The 24,092-nt window shown below is 41.4% G+C and overlaps 6 protein-coding genes across 8 annotated transcripts in view; 5 read left to right on the forward strand and 1 right to left on the reverse strand.

Moving 5' to 3' along the window:
- Positions 1 to 2,084, forward strand: part of LOC128444824 (transient receptor potential cation channel subfamily M member 1) — a 32,717-nt gene extending 30,633 nt beyond the window's left edge. The window contains exon 28 of the mRNA XM_053427482.1: positions 4 to 2,084. Within this exon, the coding sequence (XP_053283457.1) occupies positions 4 to 1,387 (1,384 nt within the window). The 3' untranslated portion in view covers positions 1,388 to 2,084. The remainder of the gene's footprint in view (positions 1 to 3) is intronic.
- LOC128444821 (ras-related protein Rab-8B) lies at positions 1,613 to 4,826 on the reverse strand. The gene is made up of 8 exons (XM_053427479.1): positions 4,606 to 4,826; positions 4,036 to 4,096; positions 3,897 to 3,957; positions 3,723 to 3,800; positions 3,150 to 3,239; positions 2,986 to 3,051; positions 2,842 to 2,892; positions 1,613 to 2,749 (listed from the first exon to the last, which is right to left on the reverse strand). Exons 1-8 carry the CDS (start codon positions 4,727 to 4,729, stop codon positions 2,657 to 2,659), a joined length of 624 nt encoding a protein of 207 aa, XP_053283454.1. The 5' UTR covers positions 4,730 to 4,826; the 3' UTR covers positions 1,613 to 2,656.
- A 1,721-nt stretch (positions 4,827 to 6,547) lies between these two features.
- Positions 6,548 to 9,516, forward strand: LOC128444822 (40S ribosomal protein S27-like). Its single transcript, XM_053427480.1, has 4 exons — positions 6,548 to 6,641; positions 7,273 to 7,381; positions 9,037 to 9,147; positions 9,285 to 9,516. Exons 1-4 carry the CDS (start codon positions 6,636 to 6,638, stop codon positions 9,311 to 9,313), a joined length of 255 nt encoding a protein of 84 aa, XP_053283455.1. The 5' UTR covers positions 6,548 to 6,635; the 3' UTR covers positions 9,314 to 9,516.
- Positions 9,517 to 9,654: 138 nt separating this feature from the next.
- LOC128444818 (tetratricopeptide repeat protein 21B-like) lies at positions 9,655 to 14,956 on the forward strand. Its single transcript, XM_053427473.1, has one exon. It carries the CDS (start codon positions 10,483 to 10,485, stop codon positions 14,449 to 14,451), a length of 3,969 nt encoding a protein of 1,322 aa, XP_053283448.1. The 5' UTR covers positions 9,655 to 10,482; the 3' UTR covers positions 14,452 to 14,956.
- A 697-nt stretch (positions 14,957 to 15,653) lies between these two features.
- LOC128444823 (40S ribosomal protein S27-like) lies at positions 15,654 to 24,036 on the forward strand. The gene is made up of 3 exons (XM_053427481.1): positions 15,654 to 15,701; positions 23,557 to 23,667; positions 23,805 to 24,036. The coding sequence occupies exons 1-3, from the start codon at positions 15,683 to 15,685 to the stop codon at positions 23,831 to 23,833; spliced, it is 159 nt and encodes a 52-aa protein (XP_053283456.1). The 5' UTR covers positions 15,654 to 15,682; the 3' UTR covers positions 23,834 to 24,036.
- On the forward strand, positions 16,373 to 21,910 carry LOC128444819 (uncharacterized). 3 transcript variants are annotated; one of them, XM_053427474.1, is made up of 16 exons: positions 16,373 to 16,693; positions 16,803 to 16,923; positions 17,443 to 17,523; positions 17,639 to 18,040; positions 18,116 to 18,217; positions 18,326 to 18,558; positions 18,654 to 18,832; positions 19,271 to 19,364; positions 19,538 to 19,624; positions 19,888 to 19,946; positions 20,114 to 20,304; positions 20,535 to 20,652; positions 20,787 to 20,878; positions 20,963 to 21,080; positions 21,187 to 21,291; positions 21,363 to 21,910. In XM_053427474.1, the coding sequence occupies exons 1-13, from the start codon at positions 16,607 to 16,609 to the stop codon at positions 20,875 to 20,877; spliced, it is 1,845 nt and encodes a 614-aa protein (XP_053283449.1). In that variant the 5' UTR covers positions 16,373 to 16,606; the 3' UTR covers position 20,878; positions 20,963 to 21,080; positions 21,187 to 21,291; positions 21,363 to 21,910. The 3 variants fall into 3 exon arrangements, with proteins under 3 accessions (XP_053283449.1, XP_053283451.1, XP_053283452.1); XM_053427476.1 differs by lacking the exons at positions 20,787 to 20,878; positions 20,963 to 21,080; positions 21,187 to 21,291; positions 21,363 to 21,910 and having other exon boundaries at positions 20,114 to 20,318; XM_053427477.1 differs by lacking the exons at positions 19,888 to 19,946; positions 20,535 to 20,652; positions 20,787 to 20,878; ... (1 more) ...; positions 21,187 to 21,291; positions 21,363 to 21,910 and having other exon boundaries at positions 20,114 to 20,254.
- Positions 24,037 to 24,092: the final 56 nt, after the last annotated feature.

The following is a 24,092-nucleotide window of genomic DNA, read 5'->3' on the forward strand; positions in this document are numbered from 1 at the left end:
CAGAGTTGAGAACATGTCCATGCGTCTGGAGGAGGTAAACGAGAGGGAGAACACTATGAAGGCCTCTCTTCAGACCGTGGATCTGCGTTTGGCTCAACTGGAGGAGATCCACGGACGAATGGCAGTCGCCCTTGAAAAACTTGCAGGTGTGGACAGACTGGAGCTGACCAGAACCTACTCACGAAACTCCTCAGTGTGCGACCCGTCCTCTCTCCTTCGTCAGGGCAGTATTAACAGTGCCGATGGTTACAGCCTTTATCGTTTCAACATGGACATGGAGGAGATTGCACAGAAGCAGAGGGACACAAATGAGTTGACTAAAACTGGTCTAGAGAGGCAGAAGAGTCTGCGGCAAGCCTCCAGTGTTTGTACTCTCAACACAAAGGATGGTGGTCAGACCTTAGATGTTGCAGGTTTGGAGAGATCGAGGCCCAGCTCTTGTGTGGACATTCTCATATCTCCATGTGAACAAAAGCCTGCTTCTGCAGCATCAAGTCAAGAGACCATAACCAACATAAAAGGCAGCACATTGCTGATAGACAGCCTAACAGACAAGGATAGACTAAAGCCTTCATCCTCTCCAAAAAGGGCCAAATCCTTGAAGTACTATCCAGTTGAAGACCAACCAACATCTCCTTTGACTAAGAGGAGGGCTATGAGCACCATCATTATCAGCCCTCCTGATGAACCAGAGGAAGCAGCTGAACAAACGAAAAAAGGCCCCATGCTGTTGGGAGCGTCCTCTTCTCCAAAGAGAACGGAATCTTTGAGATACGTCCCCACTTATACCCAGAGTCAAACTTCTCCTATCACAAAGAAGAGGGCAATGAGCAGCATTATCTACAACCCAGCAGAAGCAGGTGACGATGTGCTGCAGACTACGGACTACAGGTCACTGGTGGAGCAAGTGACTAAAGCGCCAAAACAGTGGCCGGGAAACTTGGAGTATCAGGTGCACCCCAGCACTTTGGGGCATTTGCCTAAGGTATCAACAGTCAGGACTCTTGCCCAGCAGTTTCAAACTAGCGCCGGCCCTTCAGTGCTTGAAAAAGAGGAGAAAAGTCTGACTGATCCAAGTCCTTCAGAGGGCGAGCGGGCGGCAGAGCCCTGGCCAGATCACACCAAGATGAAGGCGAAGAGAAACCTCTCAGACGCCACTGAGTATCTGACTGTGGCTGATGCAACTTACTTGCCGTCTCACAGGTCACAGAGCTGGAATGCAAGCTTGAGGAAAACTAAGAGCCTGATGGTTTGCAAGGAGCCCGGAGCCTCCAGCAGCGAGAGAGACCTCAGTGAAGTCCAAATGGTGGCAGATGACGGAGGGGAAGATGTGGGAGAGAAGATGGAGGCAGAGAAGAGCGAAGATGAAGCAGAGGAAAAGAAATGAGAGCTGCAAGAGAGGTTGATTAGAGCGGAAATAGGGGACAAAAAAACAGAATGAGGAAAGTATTTGATAGGAAGAGGAACTGTGAGGCCTTTTACGGCCAGAGGCCTCTGATGACTCTGTCTATGAAACAATTTCCACAACCACAACCTAAACTTGATTACTAAACTCTCCAATCTTGCAGTAAATGTTAACCGTTGTTGCAAAATAGTGAAAACCAACATAATATTCTCTTTTGAAGATTCACTTTCTTTACTGTCTCTTTTCACTGGTGTAACATACAGTAGCTTACGAAGACAATCGTTCACATTACAGCTTTCCCATGTCATTGTGTTTTCACTGTAGAGACGAAAAGGGCAACATGTTTGATGTCTACAGTTTAGGTGAAACAAAAGGATATATACAACTCTTAATATTCACGTGTACACAATGTGAAAAGCAAAAACATGACGGTCCTATATATGGTTGACACTTTGAAATACAGTCTGTAAACATTTTTTAGATATAATGTATAATGTGCTCAATAATGTCCCACTCACAGGTGTCCCTACAGCTTCCATGCAAATACTGACAACTGCATAACAATATGTATTGAGTACAACTTCCAAGAAACAAAGAACCTTTTCCGTTTCATTTTGTCACACAAACCTGTATAAGTAACGGTTCTGTTTGAAAAGAATAAATAAAAATTGAGAATACAGTAGGTTGTATGTATACATACTTTTGTCTTTTCTAAAACAATACTGCAAGTCCTTCTATGGGCACACATGAACAAGCAGAAATGTTGTGCAACAAGAGACCATAAGCTTATTAATACGTAATTCACAGACAAATACAATCAGTGCTGAGACTCACACAATCATCATATTAAATAAAAAAAGATTTTTTTCCCCACGTTTTTCCTTTTTTACGACAACTATGTGTAACTGAGATATTGTAATGAATATTTTCCACCAGAGGGATCATGAATGCCGACAGAATCACGCCCCCCTGTGAGCAGGTACTGACGGCCAGCTACAAACCACTGCTGATGATCAAGTCTTATCACGAGGCTAATTACAGTATCGAGCCTCATTCCTCTGCGATGCTCCTCTGCTCATCAGATCACGATGGCGTCTCAACCACTCATTACACTGGGAGCTTCATGACAGCAGTAAGGCTCTCTGTTTATGACCAGTGCTGCCGCTGCTGAGAGGACATTGAGGGAGGAGGGACACTCCAAAATAGCAAAGTCACACAGGCTGTGAGCTGCCAGCGCTACAGAGGAGCAGCCTAGAGGAGCGAACATTTGAAGAACTTAATCCTCCTGGACTTTTTCTCTGAGAGTTTGACCGGCTTGCCCGACCCTCCGGCCCCGTTGTCAGTCTAGAACAGGGAGAGATTTAATAAGTACAGTATTAAACAGGTGAGCCTTCACACATTGTAGAATCTATTAAAAGAAACTCTTAATCACTTACTGTCTTTGAGCTCAGATTATGTAATATGTCTCTTCCCATGGTATAAAAAGCCTTGAGTGACAGAAAAAAAAGATCAAATGTTACCTGTAAATACATTCTCACTCATGTTACTTGACACTTCCAGGGTTAAACATTTCTCCTTACCTCCTCCACGTTTAAACCAGACTTTGCACTGGTTTCCAAGAACTTCACTCCGTAATCAATAGCCAGCTAAGTGAGATGACAAAAAACTGTTAGTGTCCCTTAGTACAAACTGGAAAAGTGCACCTTACTTGTTTGAGACAGATTTTAGTAATGAAGAGACTCACTTTTTCTCCTCTGTCTTTCGACACCTGTCGCCGGTCATTCATGTCACATTTGTTGCCCAAGATCACCTTCTCCACATCAGACGAGGCATGCTGGGAGAAATTAAAAGATTAGTTATGCAAAGTATGTCTCTCAGAACGAGGACAATGTCAACAGCACTTGTAACAAATATAAATACATTTTTTTGCAAAATATTTAGTTTAACTCTTAGTATTAGGTAAGGGGGCTATATGCAAGTTTTCTCCTCCGCCACACGTGGTTTCTTTTGTTCCACCATTCACATGGACAAGTATACCCTGTGAGCTGTGCTCCGTCTTCAGACTGCAGTGACTCGTTATTAGAAAGTAACAAGCCTTAGCAAGAGTCTCTGGTTCCAATGCTAACTTCAGCAGAAGCACACATCCGTCAACAGCGCCCATCGCTAGAAACTGATTTTGTGAGTAAAGGGATACAATTTTATGCTGAACTTGCAATGTTTCTTGTAGATTGCTAGATACACAACTGTTAATGCTGTAACATTGCTATCTCGCAAAGGCAAAAAACGTACACACAACCCTTTTAAAGTGAGAGCTCACCTCTTCAATATTTCTGATCCAGTTTTTGATGTTTTCAAAGGACTTCTCATTGCAGATGTCATAGACCAACATGATACCCTGTGAAGAAAAACAACCTCAGAAAGAATTTCCAAACCCTGATGTTTTTGGTAGACACACAGTGAGGAGGTGTGTGGTGATGAAGGGAGGACTCACCATAGCACCTCTGTAGTAAGCTGTGGTGATGGTGCGGAACCTCTCTTGTCCTGCAGTGTCCCTAAGATCATCGAAGCAACAATGTCAGTTATCGAATTAGCCAGATTCACGTCACACTTGCTTTTACAAAGACACTTACCAAATCTGAAGTTTGACTCTCTTCCCATCCAGCTCTATTGTTCTGATTTTGAAGTCTATTCCTGTAATAAAATGAACACAAACAGGTTGTGAGTTGATGTTTGCTGCATCCATTAGTGGCACAATATCGTGAACGGTCACATGTCCATGATGCCCAGGGACAAATTATCCATCCTATATGTCAGCCTGCTGAAGGACATAATTTAATTCCACAGCAAATGTAACCGCAACGAAACTAACGAAGATATAACAACATCAAAACTGTTATCAGCGGCTTCACATTTCAATAAGGTTTCTGACGCTCGATCAACATGACTACAGTTTTGATCTCATTCTACATGCAGGTCTAATGATGCCTCTGAAGCATCAAGGACAGGAGCTCATCACTGGTTCCCATTGTCTTACGTATGCTGCATTTAACGATGCACGTTTGTGTTAGAATCAAAACGTGTTGCTGTCTCTGCATATATTCAACCTACATTAGAGCAAGGGCAGCAAAGCAGCGCTATCTGTGAATATGGGCATGCATTACAGCAGAGGCGTCCTGAGGGGCGGATGCAGGGGTATTCACCTATTGTGGATATGAAGGTGGTGTTGAAGGAGTCCTCGCTGAATCTGAACAGCAGACATGTCTTGCCGACTCCGCTGTCCCCGATCAGCAGCAGCTTGAACAGGTAATCGTACGTCTTCGCCATTTGAACGCAGCATACAGTCCAACGTGTTCGATGTTAAAGAGGCCGAGCGGCGCCGGGATCCCCCCTCAGCTGTCTGTGTGTGACGGAGCGGCAGACCGGTGCGGTGGCGTCACTTCCCGCTTTGCATTGTGGGCAATGTAGTTTGACGTACGGTGGCCCCCGAAGCCAAATCGCAACAGCACATCATAGACACAAAACAAGCCCGAAACATGGTGGCATTAATTTCACACAAAACAGGAAGTTAGCGGCTGACCCTAACCTTTCTATTATTTAACGGGAAAGGTTACAAAACATGTCTCAAATCGCAAGGTTGTGTTTCCTTATTTGCTTTGGTGTCTTCCTATTATGGTTTCTATAATGTCCTTTTTTTAATTGGCTAAAGCAGGGGTCTTCAACGTTTTTCAGGCCAAGGACCCCAAAACTGGTGGAGAGATGGAGCAGGGACCCCCTACTATATAAATTGTATAAAATTGTCTTTTATATTAAGCTGGGCCTAGTGCCATATATAAACATAGCTACCCTGTTATTGTGCATTCAATACTAAGCTATTCAAATATAACACAGGCTCATATAGTCATGTTTTTAATTTAAACATGTGCTAGGTACAGGGTGGCCATGCCACTGCCATTTATAAACATACATCTTGCATACAACACTGAGCTATTAAAGTAATTCACAGATTCATGTTTTAATTTTAAACATACATGTAGAAGAGATAGTGAATCCTCAAGCCATCTCTGGATGACACACATACTCCCACATCAGTGAGATGTCTGACCCTGATGGGTAGCACACAACTTATCTAATCTTGGACGGATGGAGGCTGTCAGGCAGAGGGTCAAATCGGCCTCTCAATATGTCCGATGCATGTTAATGTGTATTTAAAGACATTTACATTTGTGGGAAAAAATTGGTTAGAAAAAAAAAAAAAAATTAAAAAAATTCTAATCAACCAAACATTTCGCGACCCCCCTGCAGTACCTCCGCGGACCCCCTAGGAGTCACGGACCCCCTGTTGAAGACCTCTGGGCTAGAGTGTTCTCTTTTTCCCCCTTTTTAATGCCTTTGTGTTTTGTAATTTGTTGTGGTTTCCTATTTGCCTTGTGTTGTCCGAATAACTGTTTTTTTTATTTTTTATTTGCCCTATTGTTTTCCTATTTACTATTATGTTTTCTAATTTACCCTGGTATTTTTTTGTAGTGTTTTCTTTTGCTATTGTGCTTTCTTATTTGGCATTGGGAATTTCTTTTTCGCCGCCTTATTTACTTATTTGTTTATTTTTTGTGTTGGGTTATTTATACGTTGTGCTCTTTTGTATGGTGTGATGATTTATTAGTGGGTTTTGTAAATTTGCACCAAAACAAATTCTGCAGAACTACAGGTAGCTTAATAATATTTGCTCCCCCCCTTCTATTGAACCACTACACATACAAAAAGTTGTATTTGTGTATTGGACTGGTCCGTTATCTTTCCTGCATTTTACTAAGGTTAATTGTGAGGTGACTGCACCTTTTGATTCTTCATTTGCCATGGACTTTTTGTGAAGCACTTTGTAACATCGTATTATTATTATTATGAAGATGATGATGATTTAATGGCTGATGGATCAATTCCCCAATCACTGCAGAGAATGACTTCACAGAATGTTAAAACGTTTACACACTTGTCACACAAAATGTCGGTGACAGTTAAAAAGATATGACAGAAACACACATGGCAGGGAAGGTGCCAGACTGTTCCATGATGTCTGATAGAACAGTAAACATGTTTTGAAGATACGCTGTGGACAGAACGAACATAACCCCCCCCCCCCCCCCCCCCCCCCGCCTCCTCTTCCTCCTCCTCCTCCTGCCTCTGCCCAGCAGCCCCACGTACATGCAGGAAAGCTAAAGCTAACACGGACAAAATGCCTGTAAGTTTTTTAAGTTCCCTGCTCCGCGTGTTGTGTTTGTCCCTGCGCAGTGATGTCGGCTGTCTGTGTTGTTAACTGTCGACTTCTCACCGAAGCGAAGCCTCGGGGTTGTGTTGTTGACGCGTAGCAGCCGCAGCACATGGGGCTACGTGAAGTTAGCTAACGTAGCTGCGTGAGACACGGGAGGCGTCTATTTGCTGAAACACAGCGGTACCAAAGGCATGTGCGACAGAGGGGGCCAAGAAGCAGTCCGCACCCGAAGCTTTTAGACAAGACCCTCCTGTGTTTTAACCGGATGATTTACTTCTTTTACTAACACTTATATTCGTTTTGGGAAAGGGAGAAAATACAGTGTGTGCTCATCTGTGACTTGTCATCATTGCTTCAACATGAGTTAATATCAGCTATTTTCATATCGTTTAGAGCTTTAAAAACAAAACCAATGACCTCTTACCTCGAGAGGAAGAAGTAGTCATCTTTATAAACCGTATATAACGTGAGACAGGACAAAAGTACTTGGTACATTACAAATACACTAAAAACCACTGTTATACTTTTATCTGACCAACCGGGTCTGGATGTCCTGACAACTGTTAAGTGTCCTCTGATTTGTATTTGTCGTTGACTTCAGTTGGCCAAAGACCTCCTCCATCCTGCTCTCGACTATGAGAGAAGACAACACAAGAAGAAAAGACTTGTTCAGAGTCCGAACTCCTACTTTATGGATGTGAAGTGTCCAGGTGAGTAATGACAGACTAGATTCAGGTCATAACACATAATCTGAACTCCAAAGATTCTCCTGCAGTCTGTTGAGGCGCTGTGTGTGTTTGTGTGAATGAAAATGTCCGACTGAGAGCCTCCAGACTTTTTACATGTGGCTTCCTTTTAGAAAGCCCGCAGAAAGTCAGGAGGAGCTGATGTGAATACACAGAAGGAGCTCCTCCGCAAGTGAGGAATATTACAAATTATTTAAGGATGAAAAAACGGAGGGATAAAAGTAGAAGACGAAGATGTTAAGAGAGAGTTTGGTCAGAAGAGCCGATGCTGGTGTACTGTAAACAAAAACACATGATCACCGCAGCAGAATTTAAACATGACATCCTGCGTCTTCCTGCTGAACCACCCGTCGTCACCTGAACACTCCAGAGATTTCTGTGTTATCGTGAATTTGTCTGAGCGGAGAATCTCCTTTGGGAAAGGCAAACTGTGGAGAAAGTCTGAACCCAATTCTCCCGACATCCTCTGGAGGCCATGTCTTAAAAGCATCTATACAGTACATTACTCACAAGACTAGTCTCATTGTAGGTCAGATACAGTGTTAAGTCGCACAGTGACTCATTTACCTGTCATTGTTATCCACAGATTTAACCCTTCTGTGGATAACATTGAGGCTACATCCATACTACTATGTTTTTAATTTGAATATGGCTTTTTTCAAACTAAAACAATATCCGTCCATGACCCCTCACATACACTGGGCATGCACATGCTGTGGAAACAGGAAGGCAAGCGCATCCCTCTGGACAAGGGAGTTGTTGCAGATTGCTCCAATAATAGCTTGTATCCTACGCATGTAAGCACTCGTATGATTCTAAATTGCAGAATTTAACTACACAGACTGACAGCTGTTAGCAAAGACAACTTTGACAACTACACCTATAATTAATTAATTGATTATCCATGTTTTGGTCTACACTGGTAAACAAGGATAATGCTTGTTGTTTTCTTCCGAAAGGGAGACAGACAAATCAGCCAAGGGTACATTGTGACCGAGAAGACCAACATCTACCAAACATCTCACTTTCTGTCCCTCTATACTAAAACACGGCCCCAGAGTTTTCAAACAAAAAATGGGCCCAGCAGCGTTTCCAAACTTCGCAGTTTTGTTGGCGCTAAAGCTACGGAGTAGAGTGGACGGCTGGTGTTTCTGTAGAATAGTTTTTCTAATGAAAACGTAGCATTATGTACATAAGTACTCAAGTTCTTTTTTTTTAAATTTAACAACAAATTTACAATGTTCTACTTTTCAGAAAGCAATATTGCACTTTTTACACCACTGCACCACTGCAAGATTCTGACAGCTCTACACTTCAAGCAGCTGAATTTTAGTTTTAAAAGATACGATGAGTTTCATTTAAGACAATACAATTATGTGATATGACCTTTTTTCATCATATTTACTTTTATCAACTTTAAACTTCTCAGATGGTACATGTGTATTATTGCAAGACACAAAGAGGTAAAATGTTTCATGAAAATTAAACTTAAAATGTTTGTAGTATTTATAGTCTTTGGAGCCCTCACATATATCTTGCGACCCTTAAGAGGGGGGCTATTACCTAGCACTTATATGTTTAATCTATTGTTCGCAGTTTTAACCCAGTATTTTTTGCAGGCTGCTACAAGATCACCACTGTGTTCAGCCATGCACAGACGGTGGTTCTCTGTGTGGGATGCTCAACTGTGTTGTGCCAGCCAAAAGGAGGAAAGGCCAGACTGACAGAGGGTAAAACATCCTAATTCCAATGTACAGATAGAGCTGTTTACTTTGTTAAAAGTCACAATCAACAGACAGTTTACTGACATATCCCCTGTGTTGTAAACTAGAAGGCTTACTAACTCATGTTCATTTTTGTTTTACAGGTTGCTCTTTCAGGAGGAAGCAACATTAAAAAGGGATTGCCTCCTCAATCCTCCATGTCTGTAATTCAGCCGTGGCGTTGATAACATTTTCCATTGATTACAATGTAGTTCATTCAATAATGATACTGTCACTGTACAAATGTTCAACTTTTAAGAAGACTTTCTAAACTTGCTAGCAGTTTTTTTTAATACGAAATGAGAGATCTCAATAAATAAAACTGTTATAAAAAACCTAAGGCCTTCAGGGACTTTTATTGAGGAATAAATGCTTGCAATGGCTGGAATTACCCTTAGAGGAAGTATACAAGTTGTAAGTGTCAGGGTGAAAATACATTCTCAGTTGGTTTTCTTCAGAAGCATAAATCAACGAAGCAGGTATCTTAAATATGTGAACATAAAAGGAACTCTACCTGTATGTTCATGTTTCAGGAAAGTAAGACAAAATTGGCTTTACTAACTGTTTTAAACTCTATTTGAATAACCTGCGGTGTTGTATATAAGACTGGATACAAAGATGGGCCACACCTCACCATCTTGCCTTAGGACACCTCGGCATGTGGACAAGGGAGGACTGGGATTGAAACACTAACGTTCTGACGACCGCTCTAACCCATGAGCCACAGCCGCCCCACAAAGAGGGAAATATGTGTTTCTGATGAAGACTTGAGATGTTTTGTTGAATTACTGGATGCACAGCTTATGAGATCAACTTTGGGTACATTTGAATATTTGTCAAGTGACGGTATACAAGATAATTAATTAATTAATGTTTATTGTTTAAAATAACAATTTTTTAGACTTTACACAAAAACTTTAACACAGATATTCAAGATTTGTGTAAATAATGTGAAATAGAGAGATGGTCGCTGTGAGAAAAAAACACAGTCTTATTGCTTCAGTACCACAGTGGGCTTTTATGTATTTATCTACAAAATGAGCCACAAGTGTGAAGTAAAGGGGATTACAAAAGAATTAAGGTTTTCAAGAAAATTTTAGAAAGACCTTTAATTAAGCTTAAAATTTCCATTGTTCTAGTTCCAAGCAATTTTCAATGGCTAGCATGGTGACTTTAACCTATGAAGATCATAGGCATCAAAAGCTTTAAAGAAAAAGCAGATGCTTGACGTTAGTTGCCTTTTCCAATAAACCGAACAAGGAAAATCTGACTGCATTTTACCAGACAACTAGTTGTTCGAAGATGTCCAAGTCAGAGGCTGAAGAGACAATGTTGGCTTTGATTGAGCTCTATTGCTATGGAAAGTATTTCAATCACGCTGTAAATGCAGCAGAAGATGCTCAGAGGAAGTTTGGCAATGACCCCATCTACAGTTTTTTCCAAGCATATGGTTCCATTATGCAAGACCAAACTCAAGAAGCTTCTGTGGAGTTGGACTCATTAAGAGATAGTCAAGATGTATCTCTCTGCACAGTTATAGCGCTTGCCTATGCTGAGAGAAAAAAGACTAACCCAGACAGGGAAGTCGTTCGAGCACTTAATGCAAAGATCAAACATGATCGTAAAAGTGCGTCCCCCAAGAGTCTTTATTATGCTGGACTGTTTCTTTGGCTATATGGGCGAAATGATAAGGCAAAAGAGTACGTAGAGAAAATGATCAAACTCTCCAATGGCTCTAGAGAGGGGATCCTCCTTAAAGCCTGGATAGATGTGACATCTGGTAAAGATGACTATGCCAGGAAAGCTGGAACATACTTTGATGAGGCACTGAAAGAGAAAGCAGATGTTTTTGCCCTGATGGGGAAGGCACAATACCATGAATATCTTCAGAACTACTCTGGAGCATTAGAAATGGTCAACCAGGTCATTAAGAGTTCCCCTGGGTTTGTGCCTGCGCTCATCAAGAAGATGAAACTGCTGCTCAGCCTTCAAGACTGGGATCAAGCCATAAAGGTAGCGCGCAGGCTTTTAGAGAAGGATAGAAATAACCTGGAGGCAGTACTGATGTTAGCTCTGCATTCTTTATGTAAAGATGGAGATATAACTGAGTCAGTGAAACGGCTTTCAACCCTAATCAAAAACTTGGATTATCTGGAACCCCACAACCCTGAGCTAATCTACAGAATGTCTCTTGCCTTCACTCGTGTTTGTGGACGAAATGAGAAAGTGATTGAGCAAACGTTCAGGATGGTGGAAAGAGCCTTCTCTGTGGATTCCAGGGACTCGTATTTAGCCACAGAGCTGGGCTACCAGATGGTCCTTCGGGGAAGTATAAAGGAGGCTATGAAGTGGTACAATATTGCCATGGCTTTGGATAAGACCAGTGTTTCTGCTCTGACTGGCATAATTCATTGCCAGCTGATCGAGGGCCACCTTGAGGCTGCAAAACAACAATTGGCATTTCTCGCAGAGAATCAACAATCTATTGAAAAATCAGGAGAGCTACTGTACCTACGGGCTTTACTGGCAGTGAAAACGTGCAGACCACAGGAAGAGGTTACCAATCTGCTGGACGAGGCAGTGGACAAACACCTCTCCAATCTGCAAGGTGTGCCTCTGGGAGTAGAGTACTTGGAGAAGCTCAACCCAGACTTCCTTTTGGAGATAGTCAAAGTGTATCTTGCACTTTGTCCTGCTAAGCCTCCGGCCCAGGGCCAAACTCTCGCTCCTCAACTCCAGCAATGTGACAAATTGTTGGATACTGTTGTCAAGATTGTGCCAGGTCTCCACCAAGGGGTCTTCCTGTTAGCCAAAGTCAGATATCTCGCTGGCGACACTGACACTGCTCAGAGGATTCTCCATCGTTGCTTGGAAAAGTGCCCCTCTCATGCAGAAGCTCATCTACTAATGGCACAGATCCATCTGTTGCAGGGTAACTTCACATTGTGTTCCCAGTCTATTGAACCCTGCCTCAACCATAAATTTGAGATTCGAGAACATCTCTTGTACCACCTGATCATGGCTAAGTGTCAGAAGAAAATGGGCAAACTGACAGAGGCTATTCAAACATTGCAGATGGCCATGAGTCTCCCAGGTGTTCAAACAGCTGGATCCTTGTTCAAGTCCAAGAGGAAGAAGATTGAGCTGAGCATTTCTGACTGTGTCTCTGTCTTCTTGGAGTTGGCTGAGGCCCTGAGGCTCAAGGGAATGACGCATGAAGCAGTAAAGGTGATACAAGATGCCCTCATTGAGTTCTCTGGGACCCCTGAGAAGCCACGTGTCATTATTGCAGATGCAGACATGGCCCTTTTCCGTGGTGACTCTGAGATGGCGCTTAGTATGCTTAGAAGCATTTGTCCCAAGCAGCCCTACTACATCCAAGCAAATGAGAAAATGGCAGATATATATCTGAACCACAGAAATGATCCAAAATTGTATACAAGCTGTTATAAAGAAATGGCGAGGAAGATGCCCAGCTGTCAAACTTTTATCTTGCTAGGTGATGCCTATATGACGATTCAAGAACAAGAGAAAGCCATACAAATGTATGACCTTGTTCTGAAGAAAAACCCAGAATATGGTGGTTTAGTTGGCAAAATTGGAAAAGCACTGGGTGAGACTCATAACTATGTCAAGGCAATAACTTACTATGAAGTTGTGTTGAAAACTAAGCAACAGAGCTTCCTACGCTATGACCTGGCTGTGCTGCTGTTAAGGGTGAAAAAGTACAAGGACTGTGAGAGGGTATTGCGTGAAGCGCTGGACCATCAACCAATGAATGAAGTGAAGGAACTCAACGAGTATTGCCAATATCTTCTCCTATTAGCAAATGTCCAGAACAAGGTTGACAAAAATGAGGAAGCTTTACTTTGCCTAAAAAGAGCCCGGGATGTGCAGGGAAAGGTACTTACTAGGGTGCAGTCAGAGCAGCCTCACACTGTCCCAATGCAGAAGCAGTTTGCTGGAGAGATCTGCGCTGAGATCGCTCAACACTACAAACGACTGGGGTTTTATAAAACTGCAGTCAAATTCTACAAGGAAGCTCTTGTGTATTGTGAGACTGATTGCAAGGTGTTGCTGGACTTGGCTCGGTTGCACCTCACTCTGGATGAAGTTGATGCGTGCCAGGCGCAATGCTGCCTCATTCTGAAGAATGACCAGTTTAATGTGGACGCAACTATGATGATGGCTGACACCATGTTAAGGAAGCAGGACTATGAACAGGCTGTTTCCCAATGTCAAAAACTTGTAAAGGGGAAACCAGACAACTACCAAAGTCTGTCATGTCTTATCGACGTGTTGAGGAGGGCTGGGAAGTTGGAAGAAGTGCCCAGATTTCTTGATATGGCAGAAAAAAAATCTTCCACGACTGAGTTTGACCCTGGGTTGAACTACTGCAAGGGACTTTATCTTTGGTATACAGGAGAACTTAATGATGCCCTACACCATTTTAATAAAGCTCGGACAGACAACGATTGGGGTCAACACGCTATGTACAACATGGCGGAAATTTACCTTAACCCTGACTATGACCCCATGGGAGAACAGATGGTTGGGAATCTAGATAGTGAAATGAAGAACTCCACAAAGAAGCAGGAAGTACAGCTCCTTGCTATAAGAACAGCTAGGAAACTGCTGAAGGAGTTAAAGCCTAAGACACCATGCGGACACCTACAGCTCCGCATCCTGGAGAACTACTGCCTTCTGGCAACCAAAAAGAAGGCCAACATGGAAATAGCCCTCAAAGATTTCATGGAGATTGCCAAAAAGGAGAAAGACAACGTCCCAGCACTGTTGGCCGTAGCGACTGCTCATATGATGCTCAAAGATCATCTGCGGGCCAGGAACCAGCTCAAACCCTTAGCTCAGATGAAGTGGAGCCTAGTTGATGCCGATGAGTTTGAAAAGAGCTGGTTGCTCCTGGCAGACATCTATATCCATTCAGGGAGGTATGACTTGGCGAGGGACCTGCTGAAGAGATGCCTCAAGCATAACAAGTCATGCAGTAAAGCTTATGAATATCTGGGCTATATGATGGAAAAAGATGGAAAATTCCATGATGCAGCACAAAACTATGAACTGGCTTGGAAATATGGGATTCAGACTAGCCCATCTATTGGATACAAGCTTGCTCTCAACTACTTAAAGGCAAAGAGGCATGACAATGCCATACATGTGTGTCATAAGGTTCTGGCCGCTCATCCAAATTATACAAAAATTAGAGAGGACATCCTGGACAAAACTGATACTTCTCTGAGATTTAAGAGTTAGGCCTGTGTCTGTTTCTCAGTCATCATCATCAGTTTAACCCTTACATACTGTTTGGGTCAAATTTGTCCCGATGAGACATTTGACAGCAGTAAAAATACCCTAAATATCTTCTTTTAACCTGAAACTTGTATATATTCATTATACTTTTCGTAGAGGTGATATAAATGTTTGTACATTGAGGTTGTTCCAGGTAAAAAAACGTAATTGGATTAATACGGTTTTAATGTTTGTTATAAATAACAATAAATCCCAACAGTTCCTGTTTCTTGCAATTCTCGCTTTCAATAAAATATGTTCAAAACGTTATGGCTGTACAGATTGTATGTCTTAGGTAAAACAGGACATGATAATGTGAGATGTTTTTCAAAAAAAATAATGCTGAAACATTAATAAGGATTAATCATCCATTTATCAATGTCAGGCTATTTATACCTGCGCTGGAGATGGGCATTTCAGCCACTTTTAATCTCAGTTTCCCCGGTGCCTTGATATCGCAAACAAAGTAAAAAATGTAGCGTGTTTTCCAAGCTTTCTACTTCTGCTTCTTTAACTGCTTTTAATTCAAATTTTAACACAGGATATGCAGGAACGCTAAAGCTAACACGGACAAAATGCCTGTAAGTTTTTTAAGTTCCCTGCTCCGCGTGTTGTGTTTGTCCCTGCGCAGTGATGTCGGCTGTCTGTGTTGTTAACTGTCGACTTCTCACCGAAGCGAAGCCTCGGGGTTGTGTTGTTGACGCGTAGCAGCCGCAGCACATGGGGCTACGTGAAGTTAGCTAACGGAGCTGCGTGAGACACGGGAGGCGTCTATTTGCTGAAACACAGCGGTACCAAAGGCGTGTGCGACAGAGGGGGCCAAGAAGCAGTCCGCACCCGAAGCTTTTAGACAAGACCCTCCTGTGTTTTAACCGGATGATTTACTTCTTTTACTAACACTTATATTTGTTTTGGGAAAGGGAGAAAATACAGTGTGTGCTCATCTGTGACTTGTCATCATTGCTTCAACATGAGTTGAAAAACAAAACCAATGACCTCTTACCTCGAGAGGAAGAAGTAGTCATCTTTATAAACCGTATATAACGTGAGACAGGACAAAAGTACTTGGTACATTACAAATACACTAAAAACCACTGTTATACTTTTATCTGACCAACCGGGTCTGGATGTCCTGACAACTGTTAAGTGTCCTCTGATTTGTATTTGTCGTTGACTTCAGTTAAACTCCTACTTTATGGATGTGAAGTGTCCAGGTGAGTAATGACAGACTAGATTCAGGTCAACATGGTCTCACGAAACGGTTCGTAAGATATCGTACTAAAGATGCAATGTACAAATATCCGTACAGATATGACGAAATGCTCCAAACGACCAGTGCGCCTGCGCAGACCTCTGCCGTGCTCTCGCTCTGCGGTGCTCTGATAAAGCAACATGGCGGAGATTGCTGTATTCTTTTTTGGAAAACGCTATGTTTAAGCAATGTTTCTTAATAAAAATGTGTTTTGAAGATATTTATGGCGAGATATGTGTGTTTCAGTTTCAATATTTTCATTCAGTGACCTTCTACGATGTTTGGTTTGTTCGTTATTCCGAAGAGTTTCTGTCGTATCTAAGAGGGTTGCTATGGACGCTTTTGTAGCTCCTTGCCGTCAAACCGGAACACTTTGTAAATTGCCCCCGTTACGTTACTATCTTTTCATATAGTGCAAGGCATCGGTAGAAGAAGGACACACAAGATGTGTATTTAATCAGGACAAAATGCCTTTTTATTTTCCTCGCCCTGTAAATTCCTCGCTCTACAGCACATAACCACGTCCGTAACAAGAGCCATGCGCCGGAAGTTGCGTCATTCTCCTTCGCCCCCCCCCCCCCCCCCCACACTGCCTCGCGCCGGATGTTGATTTATTCTTCTCCTTCACCTACCGCACCTTACCTGTCCCTTGCTCCTACTCCGACCTCAACCAAGTCCTTTATAGATAAAAAAAAACGAGCCAACATCTGTCCTTTGTCCTCTCTCTTTGTGTGAGACAGTGTGTCTCATTTGTTTGTATGTGTTTGTGTGTGGTTTTTATTTGTCTGTCTCCCTGTAAGACCTGTTACCCCAATTTCAGTGGCATACTAAGTCTCTGGTAAGTAGTTCGTGGCTTGTTTAGGCAATATGTCATCACTACAGGATGCAGAGGCTCATCTTGAAGAGATGGAGAAGGCAGCACTATCTATGATCAAGGAGCTCAACGCAACACTGGTATTGTAACACTTTCGATACACTTTCCATTTTCCTGTTTTCTTTAAAGGATTTGCTATGCCAGTCTATATGGTTTTATTTTCTTTAATTCGATTTTTGTCCTTCTTAGTCACCTAAGAAAAAGAGAAAATCAAAACCAAAACCAAAACCTTTTGTTCGATGGAGGAAACGGGACAAAGACGGCAACATTGTTGCCCAAAGACGCAAGTCCCCCTCATCAAACTCATGTGGTTAGTTCAATACTCGAATTGGCATGCTGCACAAACTATTCGCTGAGAGAAAATTGCTGGTGATTGTTGTGAAATATTGCACAATAACAAAGGTATGCCATAATTAAGCAGAGTATCTTCTAACGCAAACAGAAGTGTTTACATCTCAATACAACCTAAACATCTTCTCCTCACTCTTCAACAAATGCGACCAAGGGCCACACTTTGGCTTGGTATGAAATACTGAAACATTGTATTTATTTTTTTATCAGGGACCATTCACATTAACAAACACATTTTAACTCCGCTATTTCCAAGAGTAACATTAATATACTGTACTGTGAACTCTGCCATTATGTCTGTCTATGTTTTGTTGTCATATACTATGACAACTGAAATAGTAACCTGACCAAACCTATAAACAGCAAAGAGATCCACAGACAAGGGCAGTTCCATTGAGAACTAATAAGATTAGTAGTGATTGACATTAAAACTGCAATGAAATGTTGGCATACTTCACATTAAACTTTCTCTTCTTAGCGAAACGGGTCAGATCATCCACTCCCAGTGTTCCTGAGGGGGTTTCTGCACAGATGCCCGATGACCAAGAGGAAGGACTTGGTAAGTGACGATAGTTTCTATATTTATATTTCTGTGCCATGTTTGATTGGCAAACAAATTTGATGGCCCAGCTCATACTTTTCCTTATATACACCATTTTCTCTTCCTGAAACAGAGAATGCACTAAAAGAACTTGAGAGTCTTCTCAGTGTTTCACACGATGACACCGATGTCGTTATTGATGCCAGCACACCAACAACAGCCAGCGACTGGAAGACTCGAAACATCTTCTCGTCAGAGAGATGGAAGGAAGCCAGACAACAGCTTGTGGACAATATGCTCAGAGCAAACTGCATCAAACCACAGCTCTGTCAGAGATGCTTAAAGAAGGACGCCACAATCAGATGCGCTGAATGCATGCCCATGCAATACTACTGCTGTGATTGTGACATTAGCCATCATCAGTCCCAAGCACTTCACAATCGGGCATCCAGGATTCATGGCTTCCACAAGCCACTGCCGCCAACAGTTGTGGTGAAAGATGATGCTGACGGGCACTATTCTCATCACATATGTGGTAAATAAATATATTTTCTTTTCTTTTTAAAAACACAAATCTATTTATTTATGTTTTTAATCTCTTTTCCCTTAGTAAGAATATTGCCAATGGAAATGCCAGACCATATTTGTGAATGCCCTCCAGAGAGTCTAAATGTTGTTCCAGGGAGACCTATAGTCTTCATAAACATGAAAGGTAACTCATTAGCATGAACATTCCATACTGTCAGACAAGTTTAGGCTTTTGAGCACCTTTTCTTTATATTCTTATCAGAGAATATAACAAGTTTTGTTTTTTACCAAGGGCGATATGATCTGAACCTCCCAGAGCTGCGGTGTGGAAGCTGCTGTGCTAGCTGGAAACCAGAGCTCAAAGATGTACAAGTTAGCGGCTACTGGCCGGCCACAATAAATTTTTACACACTTTATGATGTAGCCATATTTCAAGGGTTCAAGGAAATGAAGCTGGTTGCTCCAGGGAATTCTCGCTTGAGCTTTATGAGAATGCTCGATGCACAAACAACAGAGTGTGGCAGGGTGGGTTGGCATATATTATATGTTTACAATATTTATCAATGTCTCCTTATAATTCTGCATACGTATAACTTAAATTGTAATGGATATTTCAACAGACTGGTAAAGTGTGTTCTGACACATTCTACAAGAGCTTCATGGAGTGGGTGATAAGCTCTTACGAGGTGAACAAATTGTGTTCGGAGCAGCCGTTCATCTGCCCAGCCTGTTGTCCACAAATGCTGGCTGTGTCCGTCGATGGAAACAGGAAGCACTACCGCTTCAAAAAGGATGGGTGGTGTGTCTATGTTTTTATGTTACATTGTCCTATCATGTCCATGTATCAGCTCTTTTTTGTTATGTCAAGAGTGTTTGTGTAAATTCTTAAGCAATGCACACTGTTATAGTGGGAGCCAAACAAAAAAAAAAACACTTGAGGGATTCTTAACACATTCAACCTGTTGTGCTCAAGTGACGGAACCTTCTATTTGCATTTAAATTGTTATTGTTAACATATTTTATTTCAATGCCTACAAATAATGAGCTTGTGGGTATCTATCAAGATACTCATAGATCCACATGTGGTTGAAAATCTGTGTTTTCCTCAGATTAGGATTTCTCACAGCTGGGACTCCCAAATATAGATTACGTGACTGCTGAAGCAGCAGCCGCAATATTTATGTATATTTGTGTATTTATGTTAAAATGATCATATATTGCTATGTATGTTCTCTAGTACTGATGAAGCAGGTTACTTTGAGGGTGTGCTTCTCTGCAAAGATGATGAGGTGGCAGCCTTTGTGGAAGACATCCAAAGGAGGACCAAGCATGTAAGAGTGTATGTTTTTAATCACATAATTTGTCATTGTACTTTGTATACTGCAAGCCCAATTTTATTTTAGATGAGTACTACCATTTGCAAAAGTATATCCTGCAAAATTACACCCAAAATTTTCATAAATTAATTTAAATGACTTCTGTGACGATGTTTTGTCATTTTTAGGTGCCAGGAAAGGGGGTTTGTGGCAGGTCTCAGCTGAATGCAGCCAAAGAGACGAGTAAGAGGAGTAGCTCCAGCCTTGATGAGCAGGTATGTGTTGTAAGAGATTTCTCTTGGAATTACTATTTACCATACTAAGTCCCTAATAAACATGCTAATTCTGTTACAAACTTATGTAGATGGTATCAGACTTAATCTATATTATATTAAGATGTATGTCATTTTTGTGTGCGCAGTTTTATTTTGTTCCTCAGTAACATTGTTTTTTTTAGCAATTTCTTTGCTGGAAGGGTAGATAACTTTTCTACTATGCAGATAAATTATGTGAAATTAAGTGTACCATTGTTCGACAGGGTATAGAAGTAGCTGTGTGCCGACATGGGATTATTCTTCGTGCTCTGAATATGTTCAGGCAAGTTTGATAACCCTCTTACTAACATCTATTCCAAAAAGGTTTCACCCTTTCAGAACATATACTTGCTAACACCATAAACTCATCTATTAATCGTAAACCTAACTTCTGTCTTTTTGTCAGTTTATTATGTATTGTTGACATAATGCTGTGATGCAATCCTACAGGGGTGAGATCTTCGCTTATCCCATGTTCCTGCAGAAGGAAGTCTCTGCCATCAGTCCTCCAACCTTCTTTTGCATGGACGTTATTTGCAAATATTGGCCTTACATCAGCAGAATTTGTGAAGCCTACCCTGAATATCATCACCTCACTACCATGAAACCCTTTCTGTCTGTGCTTCATGCTAAAGCACACGGTATGTAGTGTGAGGTAATTTTAGACATCAATTTCATTTTCATTTGTTAAATTACTTGTGGGGTTAACTAATATGCATGTAAACCACCTCAGGTTAAAGCTTAAACTACACACTTTATTCTTATTATTATTATCTATATTTAAATGTGCTGGATCACAGAGCCAAAACAACAGCGAATGTTTCTCTGGCCTTCTACTAATGGGATGCACGGTATCATCCTAAAATGATAGATAAAATGGGGAGGAGGAAATCAGGATGGAGCTGGTTCCACCTTGGGAGAGGAGGTGGAAATGGTCAACTCCTTCCTCTCCAGGACTGCCATAAACACCAAGTTTATGGGAAAAGGAGGTTGGTTGCAGTTTCTGACTTATCTAATATAATATTTGCACATCAAGGCTAATCATTCAATAGCATTACACGACAATTAGCATAATTAAGAGTGTATCATTGATTGTATTGAAAAAAAAATCTGTTTGTTACAGCCCGCACAGACATGCTGACTGTCCAGATCATGGACTGGCACAAAAGGAAGGTGAAAAACATGTGCAATACCTTATGCTCCAGATTTCATAAGGTAATTGTCATTTATTTTTTAAAAGGCCACATTGCAATCTCAGTGAGGAATAGATAATATTTGTATTCTCTATTTTCCCCACAGACACAAAGGGATCTTCAGAGGGAGAGGCAGAGCCTAGAGGCTATCAAGGAGGACCTGTCTTTGAATGATGAGACTGTGCAGCAGTGGGTCACAGATGTACAGGATTGGGCTGAACATGGTAGGTGTCTTAATATCTCCGTGTTCAAATAAGATCAGAAAACATACTTGGTAAGATTGCTTTACACAATGTACATCAAATTACAGTATTGCTTTGTGTTGTTCAGATTCACCAGCTGGCAGCAGTGATTCTCTCCTGGAAGTGAGGAGAAGAATTGAGGAGAATTCACTGGGCCTGAGACAACGTAGAGCCCGTCTCTACAGTCATACAGGTACACACATTGTGGGATACATTAAATCTTTAAAAAATGTTTTAACAATGAAATATTTCATTGTACCGCAGACACCAACTCAGGACGCTCTGTGATTCGCAGCCGCATGTGGAGGGAAAGGAACCAGCTTGAGGTCCACTCAAGCGGTTCGCTGTAATGCTAGGTTACGTTTTTCAAGGAGCTCCAGGACGCTCACTCATTCCATCACAAAGTACACGTCCACGGCATGCGACAATGGTCCCGGTTTGGGAGTTTTAAACTGCGGTTGCCTTATATGTGAGAGCCGGACTATGGTGGCAGAGGGAAGCGTCCATAGCAACAATAAAATAAATCCGTTAAAAGTAAACTAACAACAAAAGATCATACAAACCATCTGAAAAAAGATTATGAAAATAATCCTAAAATGCGCTGCTTCAAAGTTGATCAAACACACTTATAAACGATGAAAATATTTAATTTACCATAAAGAATAAAGTGATTATCCGCCATGTATTTTGTTTCCACGGAGAGAGCAGCGCATAGGGCACCTGTCCCCAGCCGCCTGACTCACGATTAAGTCGAATTCATACGAATTTTTGCGGATGTTCTTTAGTAACATTTCAAACGAAATTTTGATGAGACCAGCCTGTTCAGGTCATAACACATAATCTGAACTCCAAAGATTCTCCTGACATTCTGTTGAGGCGCTGTGTGTGTGTGTGAATGAAAATGTCCGACTGAGAGCCTCCAGACTTTTTACATGTGGCTCCCTTTTAGAAAGCCCGCAGAAAGTCAGGAGGAGCTGATGTGAACACACAGAAGGAGCTCCTCCGCAAGTGAGGAATATTACAAATTATTTAAGGATGAAAAAACGGAGGGATAAAAGTAGAAGACGAAGATGTTAAGAGAGAGTTTGGTCAGAAGAGCCGATGCTGGTGTACTGTAAACAAAAACACATGATCACCGCAGCAGAATTTAAACATGACATCCTGCGTCTTCCTGCTGAACCACCCGTCGTCACCTGAACACTCCAGAGATTTCTGTGTTATCGTGAATTTGTCTGAGCGGAGAATCTCCTTTGGGAAAGGCAAACTGTGGAGAAAGTCTGAACCCAATTCTCCCGACATCCTCTGGAGGCCATGTCTTAAAAGCATCTATACAGTACATTACTCACAAGACTAGTCTCATTGTAGGTCAGATACAGTGTTAAGTCGCACAGTGACTCATTTACCTGTCATTGTTATCCACAGATTTAACCCTTCTGTAGATAACATTGAGGCTACATCCATACTACTATGTTTTTAATTTGAATATGGCTTTTTTCAAACTAAAACAATATCCGTCCATGACCCCTCACATACACTGGGCATGCACATGCTGTGGAAACAGGAAGGCAAGCGCATCCCTCTGGACAAGGGAGTTGTTGCAGATTGCTCCAATTATAGCTTGTATCCTACGCATGTAAGCACTCGTATCATTCTAAATTGCAGAATTTAACTACACAGACTGACAGCTGTTAGCAAAGACAACTTTGACAACTACACCTATAATTAATTAATTGATTATCCATGTTTTGGTCTACACTGGTAAACAAGGATAATGCTTGTTGTTTTCTTCCGAAAGGGAGACAGACAAATCAGCCAAGGGTACATTGTGACCGAGAAGACCAACATCTACCAAACATCTCACTTTCTGTCCCTCTATACTAAAACACGGCCCCAGAGTTTTCAAACAAAAAATGGGCCCAGCAGCGTTTCCAAACTTCGCAGTTTTGTTGGCTCTAAAGCTACGGAGTAGAGTGGACGGCTGGTGTTTCTGTAGAATAGTTTTTCTAATGAAAACGTAGCATTATGTACATAAGTACTCAAGTTCTTTTTTTTTAAATTTAACAACAAATTTACAATGTTCTACTTTTCAGAAAGAAATATTGCACTTTTTACACCACTGCACCACTGCAAGATTCTGACAGCTCTACACTTCAAGCAGCTGAATTTTAGTTTTAAAAGATACGATGAGTTTCATTTAAGACAATACAATTATGTGATATGACCTTTTTTCATCATATTTACTTTTATCAACTTTAAACTTCTCAGATGGTACATGTGTATTATTGCAAGACACAAAGAGGTAAAATTATGTTTCATGAAAATTAAACTTAAAATGTTTGTAGTATTTATAGTCTTTGGAGCCCTCACATATATCTTGCGACCCTTAAGAGGGGGGCTATTACCTAGCACTTATATGTTTAATCTATTGTTCGCAGTTTTAACCCAGTATTTTTTGCAGGCTGCTACAAGATCACCACTGTGTTCAGCCATGCACAGACGGTGGTTCTCTGTGTGGGATGCTCAACTGTGTTGTGCCAGCCAAAAGGAGGAAAGGCCAGACTGACAGAGGGTAAAACATCCTAATTCCAATGTACAGATAGAGCTGTTTACTTTGTTAAAAGTCACAATCAACAGACAGTTTACTGACATATCCCCTGTGTTGTAAACTAGAAGGCTTACTAACTCATGTTCATTTTTGTTTTACAGGTTGCTCTTTCAGGAGGAAGCAACATTAAAAAGGGATTGCCTCCTCAATCCTCCATGTCTGTAATTCAGCCGTGGCGTTGATAACATTTTCCATTGATTACAATGTAGTTCATTCAATAATGATACTGTCACTGTACAAATGTTCAACTTTTAAGAAGACTTTCTAAACTTGCTAGCAGTTTTTTTTAATACGAAATGAGAGATCTCAATAAATAAAACTGTTATAAAAAACCTAAGGCCTTCATGGACTTTTATTGAGGAATAAATGCTTGCAATGGCTGGAATTAC

The sequence above is a fragment of the Pleuronectes platessa genome, chromosome 7 (genome assembly GCF_947347685.1).
Source record: "Pleuronectes platessa chromosome 7, fPlePla1.1, whole genome shotgun sequence".
In the NCBI taxonomy this organism is placed as follows: domain Eukaryota; kingdom Metazoa; phylum Chordata; class Actinopteri; order Pleuronectiformes; family Pleuronectidae; genus Pleuronectes; species Pleuronectes platessa.